Raw genomic sequence first — 21,785 nt, 5'->3', positions numbered from 1 at the left:
CCCGTGACAGAGGGACAGTGGAACCAAGGGAAGAAACGAATCGTTCCCAACATATCCGCTTGCTCTGTTTGATTAAATAACGGGCTTTAGCGCGAAGGCGCTTAAAGGTAGAAAGGCTGGCTACAGATGGGTGCCTCTTAAAGTGTTGCAAAGCTCGACGGCGATCACGGATGGCAATGGCAATGGCCGTACTCCACCACGGGACTTGCCGACGACGAAATTGTCCAGATGAGCGCGGGACAGCAAGGTTAGCAGCGCGAACAATCGCGTCAGACACGTCACGTAGGACGTCATCAATACAACCCGACAAAGAGGGAGAAAACTCGACCTGTGCAGTATATAGAGGCCAATCGGCGCGGTGGAAAGACCAACGAGGTAACCTGTCCATCGGGGAGTGGGAAGGGAGCGTGATAATCAACGGGAAATGGTCACTATCACAAAGGTCGTCGTGTGGCGACCAGTGTAATGAAGGGAGGAGAGAGGGAGAAGAAAGAGAAAGATCAATGGCAGAAAAGGTACCATGACCAGCACTGAAATGAGTAGGGGAGCCATCATTAAGAAGGCACAGGTCGTGGTCTGCAATAAATTGGTCTATAAGAAGACCTCGTCTAGATGGAAAGGCACTGCCCCACAAAGGATGATGAGCATTAAAATCCCCAAGGAGGAGGAAGGGAGGAGGAAGTTGCTGAAGAAGGGTGGTTAAGGCAGCAGGTGTAAGAGTCCTGTCAGGAGGGAGATAAAGATTGCATACTGTGACTGCAGAGTCTAAGTGGACCCTAACAGCAACCGCTTCCAATGTAGTATGGAGAGGAATCCACGTGCTAGCAATGTCTGTACGGACCAACGTACAAACGCCACCAGAAGCCCGCAAGGGTCCGACCCGATTTCGACAGAAAACACGGAACCCACGGAGGGTCGGTGAGTGAGCATCAGTAAAATGAGATTCCTGGAGAACCACACAAGCTGCTGAGTAGGACGAAAGAAGGGATTTCAATTCCGGAAGGTGACGATAGTAGCCATTACAATTCCATTGGAGAACCACAGAACGATGGTTTAAATGAGGGCTGAACACGCTAAATCCAGTCATACCGCCGGGTCCCCACCCGTCACCGACAAGGAGGGGGCGACATCCATAAACGACAGGTCAGAATCCAGTTGTGAAGCCGGGGAAGGGGCCTCCGGTGACACCAGAGGCTCTTTGTCCCGGGACTTATGTTTCTTCTTCTTTTCAGGCTGAGATCGAGGAGGGCTGTGTGGCATAATGGAGCCAGCTGCAGCAAGATCAGGAACAGAAAGAGACCGGGCGACCTGGGGGCCGATAGACCGCGGCTCTCGCGGTCGCCGCGCTGCAGCAGACCTTTGACCTGGAAGATGCCGGGAAGGGGCATCCCGGGAGAGGCGCCCGTGACCGGCAGACGCCGAAGGAGTGGGACACTTCTCCGGCTGGGGAGGGGGAGCAGCGCCCAGAGGAGAAGGTGTGGGAGCCGCAGGGGAGGGGGGAAGGAGAGGGGTCCGGGATGGGGGTAAGGAAGGGGGAGGAAGGGATGAAGATGTAACCAAGGCGTAACTAGATGTCATGGACACAGGGTGCAATCGTGCATATTTCTTACGGGCCTCTGTGTAGCTTAAACGATCAAGAGACTTATACTCCTGTATCTTTTTTTCTTTCTTATAGACTGGGCAATCTGCTGAACGTGGAGAATGACTACCATGACAATTTACACATACAGGAGGGGGAACACAGGGACTCCCCTCATGGAGTGGACGTCCACAGTCACCACAGAGAGGGTCCTGGGTACAGCGAGAAGACATGTGGCCAAAACGCAAGCACTTAAAACACCGCATAGGAGGTGGGATGTACGGCTTCACATCACAGCGATAGACCATAATCTTAACTTTCTCAGGAAGGGTATCCCCTTCAAAGGCCAGGATAAAGGCACCAGTATCAATACGATTATCTTTAGGACCCTTCTGAACACGCCGAACAAAGTGAACACCCCGCCGTCGGAGATTGTCCCGAAGTTCCTCATCAGTTTGAAAGATGAGGTCTCTGTGAAAAATCACACCTTGTACCATATTTAGAGACTGGTGAGGGGTAATGGACACGGGAATTGTGCCAAGATGGGTACAGGCACGAAGGGCCGCAGATTGGGCAGCCGAAGCAGTTTTTATCAGTAACGAACCCGACCGCATCTTGCTCAGGGAGTCCACTTCGCCGAACTTGTCTTCAATGTGTTCCACAAAGAATAAAGGTTTGACACTGGTGAAAGTATCTCCATCAGTCCTGGTGCAAACTAGGTAACGGGGGAAAGGTTTTGCCCCTAGACGACGGGCCTGACCCTCCTCCCAGGGGGTAGCCACGGAAGGGAAGGCCAAAGGGGCAAGAGAAGCAGCACTTGAGGAATCAGTACCACGCAGAGAGACGGCCGCAGAAGAGCGGCCAGAGTTTTGGACCCGTATGCGTTTCATCTGCATAGCGTCCGCCCTGATACCACCCACTCCGATCAGGGGCTCTCCTCACGGGCGCCACCCAGCCACAGCAAGGGCCGTCTGGCACGGCGGCCATTGCCGGGAGTTCCGATGCTCCAGGAGGACGAGCAACCACTCCAAGGCATGCATGAGGAGGTCACAGCTCAGGTATCAGAAGTGTGATTCCTGTGTGTTCAGGGGGCTCAACCAAAAGGGTACATAGCGACCCCACCACACGGGCTGGCTACCGTGCTGGCTATGCACCCTAGCATCAGACAACGACGTAAAAGAAAAGGTGGAATGTACTAGGAGGGCACACGTCGGAGACACTAGGTAAGGTGCTCTTCCCCAAATGGCTCACACTACGGAAGAGAAATTTTGGAATGGAGGTCAAACCCCAGAGGGGGACCAAGGAATGCCAAAAGGAGGAGATGATTATGCAACAAAGCCGGAGTGTAAAACCAACAGAACCAGGAGGATAGCGGGGGCCAACATAAGCAATGACACCAATAGAGGGAGAGGAGAGGGCGAGGGGAAAGGGGTATGGAGGGGAAAGGAGGGGAAGGGAAAGGAAATGCAGCCCGGGAGAGAAAGAAGGCTGCAATGGCTCGGGGCCCCGTGCTCGCCACGCACGTATCCACGAAAGAGTTGTGGACCCCCTGGGGGGGCAATAGAGCGAGGCTGGAGTAGTGTCCTTATGGAGCAAATGAAGGCCAAGGTTAACACAGGCTGCTTCACGAAGCCAAGGTAGTGAAGTGTTCACATCCACCGAGAAAGACGCAAGGAGTGTGTAGTTAAGCCACTGGAGCGCATGCAGAAAGCGGACTCCGGGAGGTATCAGAGAAAAGGGATGCGCCCCATACTGGCAATCATAGGAATCATCGAAGAAGGAGGCATGGGATGGGTGGCCACACATGGCAGACAAACGGCATATATACCTATTGAGGAGAAAATCATGGCGGTAGGGCAGTGGTAGTTCTGCAGCTTCAACATACAGACTCAACCATGCTAGTGTAGAAGGTGCCAGTGGCCAAATGGATGCCTCGATGGTGGACAGTGTTGAGATGGAATTAGAGGGACAGATGTGCAGACGCATAAACACAGCACCCATAGTATAGTCTCAAATGGACAAGGGACCAGTACAAACAGCAGACGGTGGTTTGACCTGCACCCCAGGAAGTACCATTGAGGACACACGGGACAGTGAGGGGCTGAGTGCAGTGGGCTGCCAGGTAATATGTATGGAGGACCAAGAGTGTGTCATATCGACCATGCACCCCAATAATTTCGGAGTTTCAACGAATGAAAGAGCAACAGGCCCAAGATGTGAAGATAGTGAGAAAAACCGACTGCACCACCAGGTAGTCATACACATGGTTTTGTCAATGGAAAATGCTCTGCCTCAGTCCGCAAATGCACTGGGACATAGCGTGATAAAGAGGAAGTGCGAGGAATGGAATGTTCTGCAACAGCAAGGATAATGTTTGTGACATATTCCACCTGATCATCACAACTGAGGAAATCTTCATAACTTTGAAGATTGGCAGGAAGGAGTTAAGCCACCAGTCAGCCTCAGTAAGATGCCAGTTGGGTGGGCATGCAGGTGGGGTAGGATTCAGCAAACGGATAGCGCATGGGAAATGGTCGCTTTAGTAAGTGTCAGAAAGAACAGACCACTCAAGACAATGGGCAAGCTGGGCAGTGCAGAAGGATAGTTCGAAATGAGAATAGGTGCACAAGGAGTCTGAAAGAAAAGTGGGTGCTCCAGGAGGAGGAGACTGTTTGCCTTTGTTGGACTTCTTTGAGCCTTTCTGGTTAGTAGAGGAAGACTCAAGTGTTGTTTGGCTGGAGGGACGTAGGAAGTCTTCACGGGAGTATTCCAGTCGTTTCTGGCCTACCAGTTGTGTAGCTGGTGGCTTCGCCTCGACGCAAGAGTTTGATGGCTTGTTGCACAGCTGGACGGGGGAATGGCAATGCTACCTTGACACTGGGTGATTTCACATCAGAGTTGAATCTGGGGTCGCACATCTGCGTGGCCATGTCCTTCAGGGAGCGAGAGGTAACAAAAACAAAACTATAAGTGCCAGACAGGAGATCGCAGGGTTTTTGACTAAACAATAGCTTGCAAGCAACTGGGTAAGGCACTTTTTCCTTTACCAGGATCTCCTCCTGGACAGCCCTCTCATTAAGATACATGGGACAATTCAGAGAGGTGGCGGCTTGGCCGCCATTGCAGTTGACACAGCGGGGAGGAGGCGCCGGACAATCGCCCTCATGCACATCCCTACCACAGATTACACATTTGGCTGGGTGTCGAGAAGACTTTCTAGTGCGGCTGAAATGATGGCACTGGCAGCAGCGCATCAAGTTCAGAATGTATGGTCAGACTGTGATAATTTCATAGCCTGCTTTGGTCTTGGACGGAAGCACTACACTCTATCAAAGGTGAGAATAAGAATGCAGGTGGGCACTAAAGATGTATCTACCCGATGGACGGCAGTGGCACCCTGGTCAGAGAGGTAGGATTGGATTTCGGCCTCGGTCAGACCATCAAGCAGCCTAGTGTAAATAACACCGCAGGAAGAATTCAGAGTTCTATGGGCCTTGACAAGAACAGGAGAGCAGTGGAGAAGCGAGGCGGCAAGCATTTTTTGTACTCTAGAATCAGAGGTAGTCTTCAAAAGCAAAATACCATTCCATAAGCGAGAGCTGCATTTCACAGAACCGGCAATGGCATAAACACCTTTCTGAATAATAAACGGATCTACCATTGCGAAAGACTAACCATCTTCAGTGACGAAACCACGAGGAACCATGGTGCAGCTAGGGGATTGCGGGGTTCTTTGAATCATTAGTCTCATTCCTTTTACATTTGGTAGACATTTACTGGGAAGATGATGATTGGTTCATTGTGAGAAAGTCCCCATGATTGCCAGCGTCTGATGGTGTGCTCCTTTCAACTGCGGGGGCATGTTTGGCCAATGCGAAGCCGGCAGAGGACAACTGATTCCCTGCGAGAGGCCTGCATGTAAGACTTCCACACATTCATAGTCTCCTTAATGACACTGAGTTTGTTATGCATGCTGTTATGCCATTCCATCTCCCAAAGCCGGAAAACCCTGCGGTGTAAGACAGAACGCAGGTCAACTTTGGAGATGCCTATCTCCAGAAGCAGTTTCCGCGCCGCCTGTTTGGCCAGTCTGTCGGCAAGTTCATTTCCTGGGATTCCAACATGGCCTGGGGTCCACACAATCATGTAACAACTGGAATGTTCCAGGGCATAGAAGGAGTCCTGGGTGGTCACTACCAAAGGATGGTGGGGGTAGTACTGGTCGATAGCTTGTAGGCTGCTCAATGAGTCAGTACACAGGAGAAATGACTCGCCAGGGCATGAGCATATGTACTCAAGAGCACGAGATATGGCCGCCAGCTCTGCAGTGAAAACACTGCAGCCAACCGGCAAGGAGTGCCGCTCAATATGTCCTCCATGAACATATGTGAAGCCTACATGACCATCAGCCATTGAGCTGTCGGTGTAAACCACTTCAGAGCCCTGGAACACGTCAAGAATCAAGAGAAAGTGACAGTGGAGATCGGCGGGGTTAACAGAGTCCTTAGGGCCATGCAAAAAGTCCAGACGAAGCTGCGGCCGAAGCGTACACCATGGAGGAGTACGTGAACGGACTGCAAGTAGAGGTGGTAAAGGGAAGGGCTCCAGTTCGGAGAGAAGGGACCGCACGCAAACCGCAATCATTAGCCCCGATCTGAGCCGCCGATGCGGGAGATGGACTGCTGCAGGCGAGAAAAAGAGATGGTAATTCAGATGCTCAGGGGAATTATGAATGTGTGCTGCGCAACTGGAGAGCAGTTGCCCAAGTCTGATCTGCAGTGCAGGGACACCAGCCTCCACCAGTACACTGGTCACCGGACTCGTCCTGAAAGCTCCTGTCGTTAATCGAACCCCACAGTGGTGCACAGGGTCGAGTGAATGCAATGCTGAAGGCGCTGCCAAACCATAAACCACACTCCCATAGTCATTTCAGGACTGGACAAGGGCTCTGTAGAGCTGCAGCAGCGTACAGCCATCTGCACCCCAATTGGTGTTGCTCAGGCAACAGAGGGCACTGAGGTGCTGCCAGCACTCCTGCTTAAGCTGACAAAGCTGAGGGATCCAAGTCAATCGAGCATCGAAAACCAGTCCTAGGAATTGATATCTCTCCACTACAGTGAGTGGATCGTCATTTAGGTAAACTGTGGGTTCCGGATGAACGGTACGACACCGACACAACTGCATGAGACACAACTTTGCGGCTGAAAGCTGGAAAGCGTGGGCTAGAGCCCATGACTGCGCCTTGTAGATGGCTCCCTGGAGGCGACGCTCAGCAACAACAGTACTGGAGCAGCAGTACGAAATGCAGAAGTCATCTGCATACAGAGAAGGTGGGATGGAGGGCCCAACAGCTGCTGCTAGACCGTTAATGGCCACTAAAAATAGAGACACACTCAACACAGAGTCCTGCGGGACTCCATTCTCCTGGATATGGATGGAACTATGGGAGTCACCAATTTGGACACAGAAAGTATGGAGCGACAAGAAGTTTTGGATAAAAATTAGGAGTGGTCCCCAGAGACTCCACTCATACAATGTGGCAAGGATATGATGTCGACAAGTTGTGTCGTATGCTTTACCTAAGTCAAAAAAGACGGCAATCAGGTGTTGCCGTCTGGAAAAGTCTGTTCAGATGGCAGACTCGATGGACACAAGATTATCAGTGGTAGAGCGACCCTGGGGGAAGCCACCCTGACATGGAGCCAGTAAACCACATGACTCCAGGACTCAACCCAACTGCCGACATACCATACATTCCAGCAGTTTACAAACGTCGGTGAGTGGGTTTTTACCAGGTTTGAGCACTGGAATGATGGTGCTCTTCCGCTGTTGCGATCGAAAGATGCCGTTGCACCAGATCCGGTTGAAAATGACAAGATGATGTTGCTTGTAGTCAGATGAGAGATGTTTAATCACCTGGCTGTGGATGCAATCAGTCCCAGGTGCTGTGTCAGGTCAACATGCAAGGGAAATGAGGAGCTCCCTCTCTGTAAATAGGGCATTAAAGGATTCACTGCAGCGTGTAGTGAATGAGAGGACATTCCCTTCCAGCCGCTGTTTGAGTGTACGAAAGGCTGGGGGATACTTCTCCAATGCAGAGGCTCGAGCAAAGTGCTTAGCAATCGCATTTGCGTCGGTAAATAACTTGCCATTTATGGTAACACCGGGATCAGCTGTTGGGGCCTAGTACCCGAAAAGACGTTTGATCTTTGCCCAGACTTGGGAAGGTGACGTGTGGCACCCAATGATGGAGACTTATCTCTCCCAACACCACTTCTTCCATTGTTTGATAAGGTAGTGAACACGTGCACAGAGCCATTTAAAGACTATGAGGTGCTCCAGGGAAGGGTGCCACTTATGCTGCTGTAGAGCTTGCTGACGCTCCTTAATTGCTTCAGCAACTTGCGGCGACCACCAAGGTACTGCCTTACGCCTCAGGCACCCTAAAGTGCGAGGGATCGCGTTTTCTGCCGCAGAAACAATTGCGCTAGTCACCTGCTCAACAATCACATCGATGTTGCCTTGTGGGGGAGATTCAGCGATGACAGCAGAGGCAAAAGTTTCCCATTTCCCAATCTGCCTTGTTCAAAGCCCATTTGGGCAAGCGTATGTGTGCCTGACGCTGGGGCAGTGACAGGAAGATGGGGAAGGGGTCACTACCATACAGGTCACCATGTGCTCTCCAGTTGATAGAATCCTGGGCTGCAAATTGATAAATCAATGGTCGTGTAACTACCATGAGCCACACTGAAATGTGTAGCAGCCCCAGTATTTAAGAGGCAGAGGTCAGATGCAACAGTAAAGTTTCGACATCTCTGCCTCGGCCAGTATGCATGGTACCACCCCACAGGGGGTTATGGGCATTAAAATCTCCCAGAAGTAGGAAAGGTTTAGGGAGTTTATCAATCAGTGGAGCTAATACATTCACGGGTACTGCACCATCTGGAGGAAGATATACATTGCAGACAGTTATTTCCTGTGTCATCCTTATTCTAACAGCCACAGCTTCAAGAGGGGTTTGAAGGGGCACATGTTCACTACAGATCAAGTTTAGGACATAAACGTAAACTCCACCCGACACTCGATTATAGTCGCTACGGTTCCTGTAATATCCCTTACAGCTGCAGAGGGCAGGGGTCCACATTGCTGAGAACCAGGTTTCCTGGAGGGCAATGCAGATAGCAGGTGTAAAGCTTAACAGTTGCCATTACTCAGCCAGGCGGTGGAAACAAACGCCACAGTTCCACTGGAGGATGACAGTGAGACTGGGAAGGCATGGAACATTCAATGAGGCAGTTTAAGCCTCAGAGTAACCTTCTGCCACCAATTTATTGCCTGAGCAGTCTATATACATTGTGTCTGAGGGTCTGGCGATATCTAGGTCCTAAGCGGATGCCAAAATCTTCACCCCATCCTCAGCCACAGAGCTTTTAGGTGGCGATGGTGTGGGTGCCACCGCAATTTCCTTGGTCTTAGGGGTTTTCTTTTTGGATTTCTCTCGCTGCTGCTTGGGTTTCCCTGGCTGGGAGGACTTCACTGGCTCAGTCTCCAGGACTGAGGATGAGCGTGAAGCCCTACGACCAGCTGCTTTTGGGCTCTTCAGCCACTGGCGGGTGTTGTCTTTCCCACTAGAAGAAACCTGGAAAGGGAGTGACCCAGGGACCCCTTCCTAGGGAGAGAAGCCGAAGACGACTTACACTTCTCCAACTTAGAAGTGGGGACGGATGTCCCCGATGGTTGTTGCTCCCGAAGTAGGTGGTGCAGGAGCAACAGGTAGGGAAATGCCCCCGACCATCAAAGGGGCAGGTATAGTCTTCTGGCTCTGACAGGTGACCTGGGTTGGCGGAGCTGATGGTGCCAGAACTGCTGTAGCGGCAGCGTAAGATGATGTCATACGCACAGGGTACAGGCGTTCAAATTTTCTCTTAGCCTCAGTGTAGGTCAGTCTGTCCAGGGTCTTTTACTCCATCATTTTCCTTTCTTTCTGGAGAATCCTGCAGTCAGGTGAGCAAGGCTAATGGTGCTCTCCACAGTTGACACAGAGGGGAGGCGGAGCACATGGAGTATTGGGATGTGATGGTCGTCTGCAAGAAGTATAGCGGGAAGACATATGGCCGAACTTCCAGCACTTAAAGCACTGCATCGGGGGAGGGCTTTACATCACACCGGTAGACCATCACCTTGACCTTCTCGGGCAATGTATCACCCTCAAAGGCGAAGATGAAGGCACCGGTGGTAGCTTGATTATCCCTCGGACCCCAGTGGTCGCACCAGACGAAATGGACACCTCGCTGCTCTAAATAGGCGCGCAGCTCATCGTCAGGCTGCAAAAGAAAGCCTCTGTGAAATATGATACCCTGGACCTTATTTAAGCTCTTATGGGGCATGATGGATACAGAAATATCCCCCAGCTTGTCACAGGCAAGTAGTGCCCGTGACTGGGCAGAGGATGCTGTTTTGATGAAGACCGATCCTGACCACATTTTGGATGGTTGATTGGTTGGTTTGTGGGATTGAAGGGACCAGACTACTAGGGCCATCGGTCCCTTTTTCCATGAACTTTAAACACCCACAAAGAATAAGAACAAACAATGGAGATGACAAGATACGACACATGACAAGAAAGACACAGAAAGAGACCAGAAAAAAGGAATTAAAATCACAGCGAGTGTGACAGTGGTTGGCTGACCATAGAAACAAAAAAGGAAAAGCCAACCACCAAGAAATGCACTAAAAACCCCAGTCTAAAATCGTAGGCCAAAGGCCAGACTCAACACAAAAAAAAGGACAAACACTTAGATCAAGCAATAAAAACCCCCTGCATGAATAGAACTCAAAACTAAATCTGCCATCACAAAGTCATCTGATAAAAGTGCAGGAAGCGTATCAGGCAGTGCAAACGTCTGCCTGAGCGAAGTTAAAAGTGGGCAGTCTAACAAGATGTGGACCACAGTCAAAGCTGACCCGCAGCAACATAAAGGGGGGTCCTAGCGGCGCAGTAAATAGCTGTGTGTTATCCAGGTGTAGCCAATGCACAGCCGGCAGAGTGCAACAGAGTCCTTGCGAGAGACCCACAAGGAGGAGTGCCATGCACCGGTAGCCTCCTTGATGGCCCGAAGTTTGATGGGTGAAGGAAGGGTGCACCATTTTTCAACCCAGGTGCGAAGTACCTTCTGCTGCAAAACTGACCCAAGGTCACTTTCCGAAAGGCCAATCTCCAAGGCTGGTACACCAACAGCCTGTTTGGTCAGCATGTCAACATGTTCATTTCCCGGGATGCTGACATGACCCTGGATCCACATAAAGACTACAGAGCGGCCACAATTGGCAAGAGTATGGAGGGACTCTTGGATAGCCATCACCAGACGAGAGTGAGGGAAACACTGGTCGATAGCTCGTAAACCGCTCAGGGAGTCACTACAGATAAAGGACTCACTTGAGCAGGAGTGGATATACTCTAGGGCGCGAGAAATGGCGACCAGCTTGGCAGTGAATTGTTCATAATGATCCCCTAGAGTAAGAGCATAAGCGACATGACCAGCAATCATCGAGCCATCAGTATAGACAAAGTCAGAGCCTTGAAACGCGGCAAGGATTGAAAGAAAGTGGCGGTGGAGGGCCTCAGGAGGGACTGAGTCCTTCGGGCCCTGTGCCAAATCGAGCCGAAGGCATGGGCGGGGCACACACCACAAGGGTATACGCAGAGAGGCCCGGAAAAGAGGTGGGAGAGGGAAAACCTCAAGCCTAAAGAGAAGAGCTCTGACGCGAACTGCGATCTTACACCCTGGCCGGGGCCACCGTTCCGGACAACTGACTGAGGGAACAGGAGACGACAATTGGGATGCCCGGCCAGCCTACAAACATGTGTAGCATAAGCGGCCAGTAATCATTAGCGTCGGAACTGCACTGGAGGGACACCTGCCTCCACAAGTATGCTGTTGGCAGGGCTTGTCCGGAAAGTTCCAGTGGCGAGTCAGACCCCGCTGTGAAGGATGGGGTCAAGCAACTGCAATGCAGAAGGTGATGCTGAACTGTAAGCCAGGCTCCCATAATCTAGATGGGACTGAATTACCACGTGGTACAGCTGTAGAAGGGTAGACCGATCGGCACCCCAGTTGGTGTGACTCAAGCAACGAAGAGTGTTAAAATGCCGCCAGCACGTCTCTTAAAGCTGCCGAATATGAGGGAGCCAAGTCAACCGGGTATAAAAAAAAAAAAAAAAAAAAAAAACCATCCCAAAAACCGATGTGTCTCCACCACAGCAAGAGGTTCGCCATCAAGATGAAACCGTGGCTCAGGGTGAACAGTGCGTCGCCGTCAGAAATGGGTAACACACGTCTTGGCTGCCGAAAACAGGAAGCCATGCGCTACAGCCCAAGACTGCGCCTTTCGGATGGTGCCCTGCAGCAGCCGTTCAATAGCTGCAATGCCAGTGGAGCTGTAGTATAGGCAGAAGTCATCAGCATACAAGGGAGCTGAGACAGACGATCCCACCGCCGCAGCGAGCCCATTAATTGCAATCAAAAAGAGGCAGACACTTAAGACAGATCCTTGCAGTACCCCTTTCTCCTGAACTTTGGAGGAACTGTGGGAGGCCACAACTTGCACACCGAAGGAATGAAGCAACAGAAAATTTTGTATGAAAATCGGAAGCAGACTCCAACCATGATGCGTGGAGAGGATGTGATGTCGCCATGTTGTATCGTACGCCTTCCGCATGTCAAAAAAGACGGCGACCAGATGCTGATGGCGGGCAAAGGCTGTACAGGTGGCAGACTCCAGGCACACCAGATTATTGGCGGCAGAACGGCCCTTACAGAACCCACCCTGAGACGGAGCCAGAAGGCCCCGAGACTGAAGTAGCCAACTCAACCTCCGGCTCACCATGCATTCGAGCAACTTGCAAAGAACATTGGTGAGGGTAATGCGGCAGTAGCTGTCCACCTCCAGTGGGTTCTTGCCAGGTTTCAACAAGGGGATTACAATGCTTTCCTGCCAATGCGACGGAAACTCACCCTCAACCCAGATACGGTTGGAAACGTCTAGGAGGCGTCGCTGGCAGTCCGCTGAGAGGTGTTTGAGCATCTGATAGTGGATGTGATCTGGCTCGGGAGCCATATGAGGGCAAGCGGCTGGGACACTTTGGAATTCCTACTCATCGAACAGAGCATTTTACAATTCAGGGTGGCGCATGTGAAATGAAAGGCCCCGACGTTCCAACCGCTCTTTCAGGTAGCGGAAGGCTAGTGGGTAATTCGCAGAAGCAGAACTCTGGGCAAAATGCTCCGTTAAGCACTTTGCAATTGTATCGGAGTCAGTACAGACTGCTCCATTCAGTGGAAGTGCAGGTACGCTGACGGGGTCCGATAGCCATAGAGTCACCTAATCTTGGCCCAAACCTGCGATGGAGAGGTACGGACGGCAATAGTGGAGACATACCTTTCCCAGCACTCCTGTTTACATTGGTGAATGAGGCGGCAGGCTCGCACACAGAGCTGTTTAAAGGCAATGAGGTGTTCCAATGAGGGATGCCGCTTGTGATGTAGTGCCCACCTGCGATCTTTAATCGCCTCAGTGATCTCAGGCGACCACCAAGGCATAGTCCTCCGCTGAGGAGACCCAGAAGAACAGGGAATGGCAGATTCGGCGGCAGTAATGATGCCGGTGGTGACCGAATGAACCACTGCATCAATGGCGTCATTGGAAAGAGGCTCAGTGGTGTCAACGGAGGTGAACAAATCCCAGGCAGCCTTATTCATAGCCCACCTGCAGGTGCACCCAGAAGAGCGACGCTGTGGCAGTGACAGAAAGATTGGAAAGTGGTCACTACCGCACAAGTCGTCATGCACACTCCTTTGGACAGTTGGTAACAGGCTAGGGCTGCAGATCGAATGGTCGACAGCTGAGTACGTGCCATGCGCCACACTGAAATGTGTGAAGGCACCATTATTTAAAAGAGAAAGGTCGAGCTGTGCCAATAGTTGCTCAACAATTCTGCCTCGGCCTGTTGCCACTGATCCACCCCACAGAGGGTTATGGGCATTGAAGTCACCCAGTAACAGAAAAGGTGGCCGCAATTGGGCTATCAGCGCAGCCAGGATATGCTGCGGGACATCACCATCCGCTGGAAGAGAGAGACTGCAGACAGTAACAGCCTGTAGCATCCACACCCGAACAGCGTCAGCCTCTAAAGGTGTTTGTAGAGGGACACTCGCTGTAAAGACAGTGATGGACGTAGATGGAGACACCACCAGATACCCTCTCATAAGCTGCCCAGTTCTCATAATAACCCCGATAGCCACGCAGGGCGAGGCTTCACATCGCCAGAAACCAAGTTTCTGGAAGAGCAATGCAGAGGAGAGGGTGAAGGCTGAGAAGTTGTGGAAGCTCAGCAAGATGGTGGAAAAGACCGCTGCAGTTCCACTGGAGGATGGGATTGTCCATGGCCGAGAAAGGAGTGAATGGACCGAGGACTCAGATTATGCCACTGGGTCACCTGCTGCCACCAATTGAGTACCTGTGCGAGTGACATCCATTGTGTCTGAGAGTCTGGCGAGATCTAGGTCCTCAGCAAACGCCAGAATCTCTACCTCGCCCTCATACGCAGAGCTTGTAGGTTGTGGTGGGGTGGGTGCCACCTCAAGTTCCTTCGTCTTGGTGGTGATCTTCTTGGACTTTTCTCACTGCTCCTTGGGTTTCACTGGCTGGGAGGTCTTCACTGATTCAGTCTCCGGGACGGAGGAGGATCACGAAGCTCTACGACCTGCTGCACTTATGCCACTACCGGGCGTCATTCATCCCACTAGTGGAAACCTGGGAAGGGAGGGACCCAAGGGACCCCTTGCATGTGAGAGGAGCCAAAGAAGTTGAATGCTTCTCCGGCTTAGAAGCGGGGACGGACGTCCCTGATGGGTGGGGTGTGTTGCTCCCGAGGTAGGTGGCACAGGAGCAACAGGGTGGGTAGTGCTCTGTTTGTACAGCTCCTGTTAGGCCAGCTTGTTTGATAGGAGTAATTTCATGACCTTTGAATCGATTCAGTTAAGAATGAGTATTTCTAAAAGCTTGTGGCAGCAGCTCAGAAGGGCAAATAGGCGATAGCTAACAGTTTTAATTGCTGGTCCACCATGCTTCATTATAGCTATGATTTTTGTTCTTTTGGCGATTTTTCAGCAGCAGAACACATACTGAAAACAATTACAAGCTTGTATATGACATCTCTGGAAACTACCACTGAAATGTTCACCTATTCATTCGTGTCTGGACTACTCACAGCACTCATCACAGTATCACAAAACAAGTTGAATCCATTCAGTAATACTCACGTGCAAGCTTGTGAAGTACTTTATGTGATTTCCAACTCCCTTTGAAACAGTCCTGCAATGCAATAATAGTAATTCCACATTAAACCGGGTTTGTTACAAAATCCGAATTATCCAAAGCTATTCACTGTGCATATATGTTCAGTAATTATCAGTGTTATAGCTTTGTTCTGTATAAAACTAAAATAAAACACTAACTTTTTAACAAAAAATTGTGTTTGTTCAAAGTCTTTCGCTACAGGTTTCAGTCCAAACGGCAGCTATTAAACGAATGTGAAAGATAAATATCGAAACGTAAATTACATGAACCAGTTTCCCAGTCACTGTTACAGTGACGTAAGAGTAGCTCTGCTCGATATGAGTACTCTATCAATGGCATCTGACATTCCAACACATTGAACTACTAGCTATGCCCACGCTACAAGAGTAATGTCTAGCGTATTAAATTAAACATTACGTTACAGCTTTTCATTTCCTTTAATTCCCTACTTTACACTGAAATACAAACTATGTCCTATTAAAAACTTTCGTTTCAATATCACCATCAAAACTTACCTGAGAACAGAAGTATGAACCCTGTATTCCTAACTTGATACATGTTGGGCATTGGAGCTTTGCGGCGGCTCCACATCCTGGCGTTTCACAAACTTTAGATTCAGTCAAGACAGTTGTCATTCTCCTTAAGCGAATTTTACCCGTATTATTTCATGTGCCACCCTCCACTCAACAAAAACTTTCCAAAGCAAATGCAAGAAAGAGATAACGAAAATAACAAGCTAGCCAACGTAAAAGATGTGTACATGAATCAGCAGCGTTTTATTTTCCTTTACGAAGTCTATATGATGTTTATGGTTTCACAAACGAATGGTTATCTTTTAAATGATTAGAATTAACTGATCAACAAAATTTACATTTTTTTTCTCATAACTGTCAAATAGTTGTCTGAAATGCTATGTTGAGTTTTGTACTGTTGGTACTCTGATGTGCAACTGTGAATTATGTTCTCTGTACAATAACAAACTGGATGTGTTCGTTGGTGTCGGTGATTTGAGTGGGGTAGCTGTGGATTGTGAAGGGATGCAAGTAAGAGTCGTCGATGAAGATTTATGAACTGACAGTGTCTAAAAAGCTACGAGCGTAATAAATGGCATGACAGAGTATGTGGTGGGTACTCTGAAAGTTTAGTGGAGTCTTCAGTTAAACATTATGATGAACGTGGTCAGAAACTTTGCCACAGCGTCATTCAATGCGTTTTTTCGCCCGAGGAGCCTATATACGTCATCGGTATTGAGATTAAAAGAAAGTAAGTATATATTAGTAACGGAGGAATCGCACAGTTGAACCAGCGAAGGAAGACTTAAATCATTAATATGAACGATATGATCATTGTGAAGTAAAACTTCCAGTGACATAAATCATATATCCATCAAGCATTGAAGGTCTGCTGTAGCGAAATGTGCAGAGTTTTGACTAGGGACGTTAAATTCTAATCTTATTTCTTTCAAAGTTTCAACAGCAAAGAGCAGTCCCAGAAATGAAGTGGGCATATGCGCTTGTTAGATCAGTTTATAAAATTGGATATGCTGCATATGTATCATATTATCGACTCAATTCGCTGTTAACGTTTTCTAATGTTCTCGAGAAAGTTAAATATATAACTGGATATTTGAAAACCTAAACATAATTAACATCTGACAGTTTGGTTTTTTAAAAAAGGGATTCTGCACACTAAGCAGTTATTTCATTCACGAGTGATGTGATGGAATATCCATACAATAAAAAATTGCCAATTGGTGTCCTGTGTGAGCTCTCAAAGATGTTTTTTCGCGTAAATCATGTTATACACGGAGAGAAGCCCAGCTATTATGGAATCGCAGGTCTGGTAGGAAACTTATTTATTCATCAGCGATCAAGTCACATTATTAGGATTCGCCAAGGTAATAAAATGTCAATTAATGGGTTAGAATATATCATACAGTATACACAATATGCGTAAAATGTTATGACATGTGCTACAGAGGTAGGACGGGTGGTCGGCCATGGCTATGATTAAGGAAACATCCCTGCAGTTTCTTTAACGATCCATGAAAACCAAACTAAGGATGGGCGGACAGAGCATCTCCATCCTCCAGAGTATGAAGTTAGTGTCCTAACAGCTGCATGGCTGCATTCCGTAATTCTCTTATGAATGAGGTTTCTTCATTTACACAAAAATTGGTTCATGTAACTTGGAACATAAAACACTTTTGTTTTTCTTCACTGCTCACACACTCAGGAGAGCCACTGATAGCTCCTAGGCTGTGTACAATTACTTGCTACGTAAAACTGTTCCACACTTTGAAAACAGAAAGATAGTTGTAGATGCCTCGAATGGCATATCCCAAGATCTTGTGATCTCTGAATGAGGCATAATAAAAAATGTAATGCCTCATGAATCAGTACTTAGCCCCCCTCATGAATCCATACTTAGGCCCCTGCTGTATCTAATCTATGTGATGATCTACTTCTTTCTATCAGCAGAAAAGTAATTTTATAATGTCTGCTAATGACACAAGCATTGTGATAGATAACACATCAGTTACTAAAGTGTAGTTTGATTTTTCGGGCATATTTGTCTGTAAGTTTTAATAGTAGGACCCCTTTCAATTCATGTAGGAGGGATCAATTTCTTTCACTTCTGTGCAAATCACTAGGACCCAGAAGAAATAGCTATTGAGCTTAATGGTCAGGTAATAATGCAGGTGGACTCTTCTAGGTTTAATAGCGTTCATGTGTATATCAAGGCGAAGTAGGAATGTCATGTTCTCCAGACATTAAAACAGTTGTCGTCAGCATCATTGTTCTAAGAGTTATCTCCCATTTTGGTGTCTGAAGTATCTGTCAGCATATTTGGGCTATTTTCGTTCAATAATGTGTTGCAGCATATTATTCTGGGGCAACATGCCAGCATAAAAAATAATCTTCACAGCACAGAAAAGAGCATGCCATAATTTTTTCAATCAATTTAGTGCAATGAGTACAATATCTCATTGCATATACTCTCTAATGTGTTTTGACACAAATAACTCCGCTCAGTATAAAAAATTGCCAACAGTATGGACATAAAACGATAAGTGAAAATGGTCTCCACTCTGAGGTGAAGCATTTGGTACATACTTGTACAAAAGAGTATAAAGTAGAGTGTTACTGAAATTTTCAGTTCATTGTCAAATAATGTAGGCTTAGGCCTATTTGAAAGTAATTAAAAGAAGCCCTACCTGCTTGACACTACATTTTAGACTATGGAAGCTTCTTTTCAATAAATATTTTATGTCATGCTCTCATATTCTTCACAGAATTGGAAATTCTGTTAATTTTCTGTGACAATGTGTGTTTTACTCTAAGTTGGCAAAGAACAACTACTGTGTAACACTTCACTATATGTAAACTTCATAGTTGTTGCTGTTTTACTCATTAGTATTTATATTCTGTGAATTAATATTTATATTCCATCTATGTGGAATTTGCATTTGATTATCAGGTGCTTGGAGGAATGGTCTTAAACTGTAGGTTTTATATTATCTTTTGAGAATACGGTCTGTGTTGATTGTAATCAGTCCTGCTCTCTAGGTAATTTTCCCATTTTAAAACAGATAGATACGTTTCTCACTTTAAAGGAAAAGATGAAATATGTGGGCATCTCTCTTAATGAGAAGCTAACATGGCTGCCACACCTTAAACAACAGAAACTGAAAGGTCTCAATGCCTTAAACATCCATAATTGTCAGTCATAGATCTGGGGGAATCTGACATGGCACATCTGTTCTAACTTTACAGGGCCATTGTGTGACCCCCAGCTTGAATAAGGATGCCAGGTTTACAGATCAGCAAGGCCTTTGTATCTCAAAATGCAGAATGCGGTTCACCACAAGGGTGTTAGACTGTCAATGCTTATGCTTACTGCAAGAGTCCAGTTGCTAGCTGGCCTGCAGAGGCCGATGAGCATACTCTTATTTGACACCCTCTCCTTGTATGCCAAGCATCCAGGCCATCATCTGTCTCGAACTCACTAGCATCCATCTCTGTCGCACAGTTGCCACTGGAACACCTGTTCCGTCACTGCCCATGGGTAATGAGACCATTTGGCATCTGTGCGAGAGAGAGCTTTGAATTATTGCAGTTGGGGTGCATTAAGCTCCAAAGCTGGGGTGGAATAGAGCAACCACCTGGCTACTAAAGAATTTTGTCTCACACTATATTTTTAAAATTAAATGTAACAATATTGTGCATTGTCATCCAGATTTTATTACTGTTTACACAGATGGGTCTAAGCAGGGAGATTTTATTGACTGCTCTCTCATGTTCCCCAACATTTTCCTCCGGATGGGACTCCCAGAGCAGTTTTCAGTTTATTATGTGGAATTGTCTGCTATCCTGAAGGCAGTGGAACTGATGAGGCAGCATCGTGACAAGATATTTCTCATCTGCTTAGATACTCAAAGCACCCTTATCGCTATTGATTATGTGTACCCAGCAGATCAAGTGGTACAGGGAGTGCAGGCTTGCAAAGACACGACAAAGAAATAATTTTCTGCTAGGTTCCAGGGCACATAGGGATCTGGGAACACAAACTTGCGTCTACTAGGGAGGCTTGCTCCCTTCCACCTCATGCTCACTGTTCAGTCTGTCTCCAGGCTGTCACCTCATTTGTGACCAAGACCACCATGTGTTGGTGGGAGGCTCAGTGGCTGGAAGTGAGGAATAATAAAATATATTCTGCAAAACCTTCATTGCAGCTGTGAGTTACCTCCTTCCAAAGGTGACAAGCTGAAGAAGTGTATATCACACAATGATAAGACTCCATGGACATCATAGCAACAGACTTGCAAGTTTCTGTCCATCACCAGTAGTGGTCGTGCATGATCTGGTGGACCCAATAGTACTTGCTTGCTGAGCCATCCCTCCAGCAATTTTGTATTCTGAGTGCCCCTGCCGCTGCAAGATGGGATGGCCAGAGGCAGTGACTTGTACCCATTCGCTCTCGGAGCCACTTCACAATGTGCTGCTAAGCATATGCTGTGGCTCTGTCTTCTTCATTTGTGCTCACATACAGATAGATTCTTCCTTGTGAACATTATAAGCCAACCCTGATTTTTGCCACACTATTTGTATTGAGCTGTCATACATTTGGAGAAATAGAAGTAAATCAAATCTTCTGTTTGTTGTATTAACTTGTTCACTAATCATTTCTGCTCCTGTCCAGCTCTCCTATGATGACAGTTGCCACACTGCTCTGTAGCCCACCTCTCCTTAATAATGTGTACGCAGTCCTACACAAGAAGTAGTAACCCTTATATGGATTAAAGTGGGGCATTGATTATTGATACACGGCTTTCTCCTACGTTGCAAGGAGTCCCCAGTGTATCACAGATTAGGGACACAGCTGTCAGTATGACACATTTTGTGTGTGTTTTATATGACAGCCTGGGGATTAGTGTGGGTCTCACACAGGACCTGCCTTCTTTTTTTAACTAATAATTAGGCAAGTGTGGTTCATGTTTCAAGCTTTTGTGTGATGTCCAGAATTCTACCCCCATATATTGAGTGCGAGATTTTGTGTGTCACAGAGTGGCTTGGTAACCCGTTGTTTATAAATGGTCATCCAGTCATAGTAATCTGTCCCCTTTTTAACTGTGTCTGTGTTGGTATTTTATCCTCGATTTTATGTAGTTATTCCGCTGTGTTTCATCAGAAATGTATTGAGGGCTGTCATGAGGCTCAGCTTATTAGGGTTGCCTTTTACAGTAGTTGTTGTGGGAGTATGCAACTTGGTATTCTGATTTGGTATCATTTTTTAATAGATTTTCACGACACTCATCTGTACGCCATGCATTGAGGGCAGTGATGATCTTGCTCTTTAAAGCCCTCGCCCACAAATAATCATATTTATTTTTATATTCCATGTATTTCATTCAATATGTTGATATTTATATGTAATGAGATGTACCACATCCATGTGATTTTCTTGCACATACCAATCTAGATAGGATAGTTCTGTCAGTGGTTAGTCAGTAGTTGTTTGTGTGTTCACCAGCTTTACTACTGTGAACATGTGAAATCAACCAATTCTTCAAATTGCAAATTTTGATTATTTTGTGTACGTGTTGTTTGAGGCCTTCCTAATGGACATGTTGTATATATGGTTCTCAGGCGAGACGTCGGATGTCAAAGTGAAAACTCCACAATATTTCATCAGCGAACTGGCCTACATCTTCAGGTGCGACGAACACACTGCTAAGGCATGACTAGAGCCCCCTATTTATACCAGTCTTAGGCAGGAAGTGCACATGTGTGGAAGGCGCCAAATTCGATTGCCAATAGCGACGATATCAACCGATAGCTGGAAGGACAGCAACGACACATACAAGATGAAGAACCAAACACTTTGGCGCACACGTGGAGGCTGCCGCTGATGCTCTGTGCTGCCATCAGCCACTCCAGCGACCTCTGTCGGAAGCTGCAAGCAAAAATGCGCGTCCACGTAAGTCGCATGACTATCCTCCTGTTGTCAACAAATATTTATGTTGCTGGCGAATCGTCATCTGTCATATGACCAATCGTACTCCTCTCTGCTCGATACGACTTCAATAAGGCCACTGCTGGATCCCAAGCTGTACTGAGCTGAAAGCCATTGTGTCTCTGTTTACAAGATTCGTCGAGCTATGTATTTCCACTGCTTCCTTAATAACACTGTCCCAGTATGAACTCGTTGACGTGACAATTTTGGTGTGTTGATAATTCATAGAATGTTCTGTACTGAGACAATGCTCGGCCACTGCAGACCTCTCTGGTTGCTTCAGACGAGTGTAGCGTCGGTGTTCAGTACATCTCTCTTCTACAGTGCGACA

General features: G+C 47.7%; 2 protein-coding genes across 2 annotated transcripts in view; one reads left to right on the top strand and one right to left on the bottom strand.

Annotated features, from left to right (window-relative positions):
• The window catches only part of LOC124602474 (methionine aminopeptidase 1), a 114,710-nt gene extending 99,076 nt beyond the window's left edge, over positions 1-15,634 (bottom strand). The window contains exons 1-2 of the mRNA XM_047136323.1: positions 15,454-15,634; positions 14,902-14,953 (exon numbers count right to left, since the gene is read on the bottom strand). Coding sequence (XP_046992279.1) covers positions 14,902-14,953; positions 15,454-15,573 — 172 coding nt within the window. The 5' untranslated portion in view covers positions 15,574-15,634. The remainder of the gene's footprint in view (positions 1-14,901; positions 14,954-15,453) is intronic.
• A 265-nt stretch (positions 15,635-15,899) lies between these two features.
• Positions 15,900-21,785, top strand: part of LOC124602458 (28S ribosomal protein S18a, mitochondrial) — a 67,005-nt gene continuing 61,119 nt past the window's right edge. The window contains exon 1 of the mRNA XM_047136322.1: positions 15,900-16,201. Within this exon, the coding sequence (XP_046992278.1) occupies positions 16,105-16,201 (97 nt within the window). The 5' untranslated portion in view covers positions 15,900-16,104. The remainder of the gene's footprint in view (positions 16,202-21,785) is intronic.

This window comes from Schistocerca americana, chromosome 1 (genome assembly GCF_021461395.2).
Source record: "Schistocerca americana isolate TAMUIC-IGC-003095 chromosome 1, iqSchAmer2.1, whole genome shotgun sequence".
Classification (NCBI taxonomy): Eukaryota; Metazoa; Arthropoda; class Insecta; order Orthoptera; family Acrididae; genus Schistocerca; species Schistocerca americana.
The sequence above is the reverse complement of the archived record's forward strand: the minus strand, read 5'-3'. Positions and strand labels throughout refer to the sequence as shown.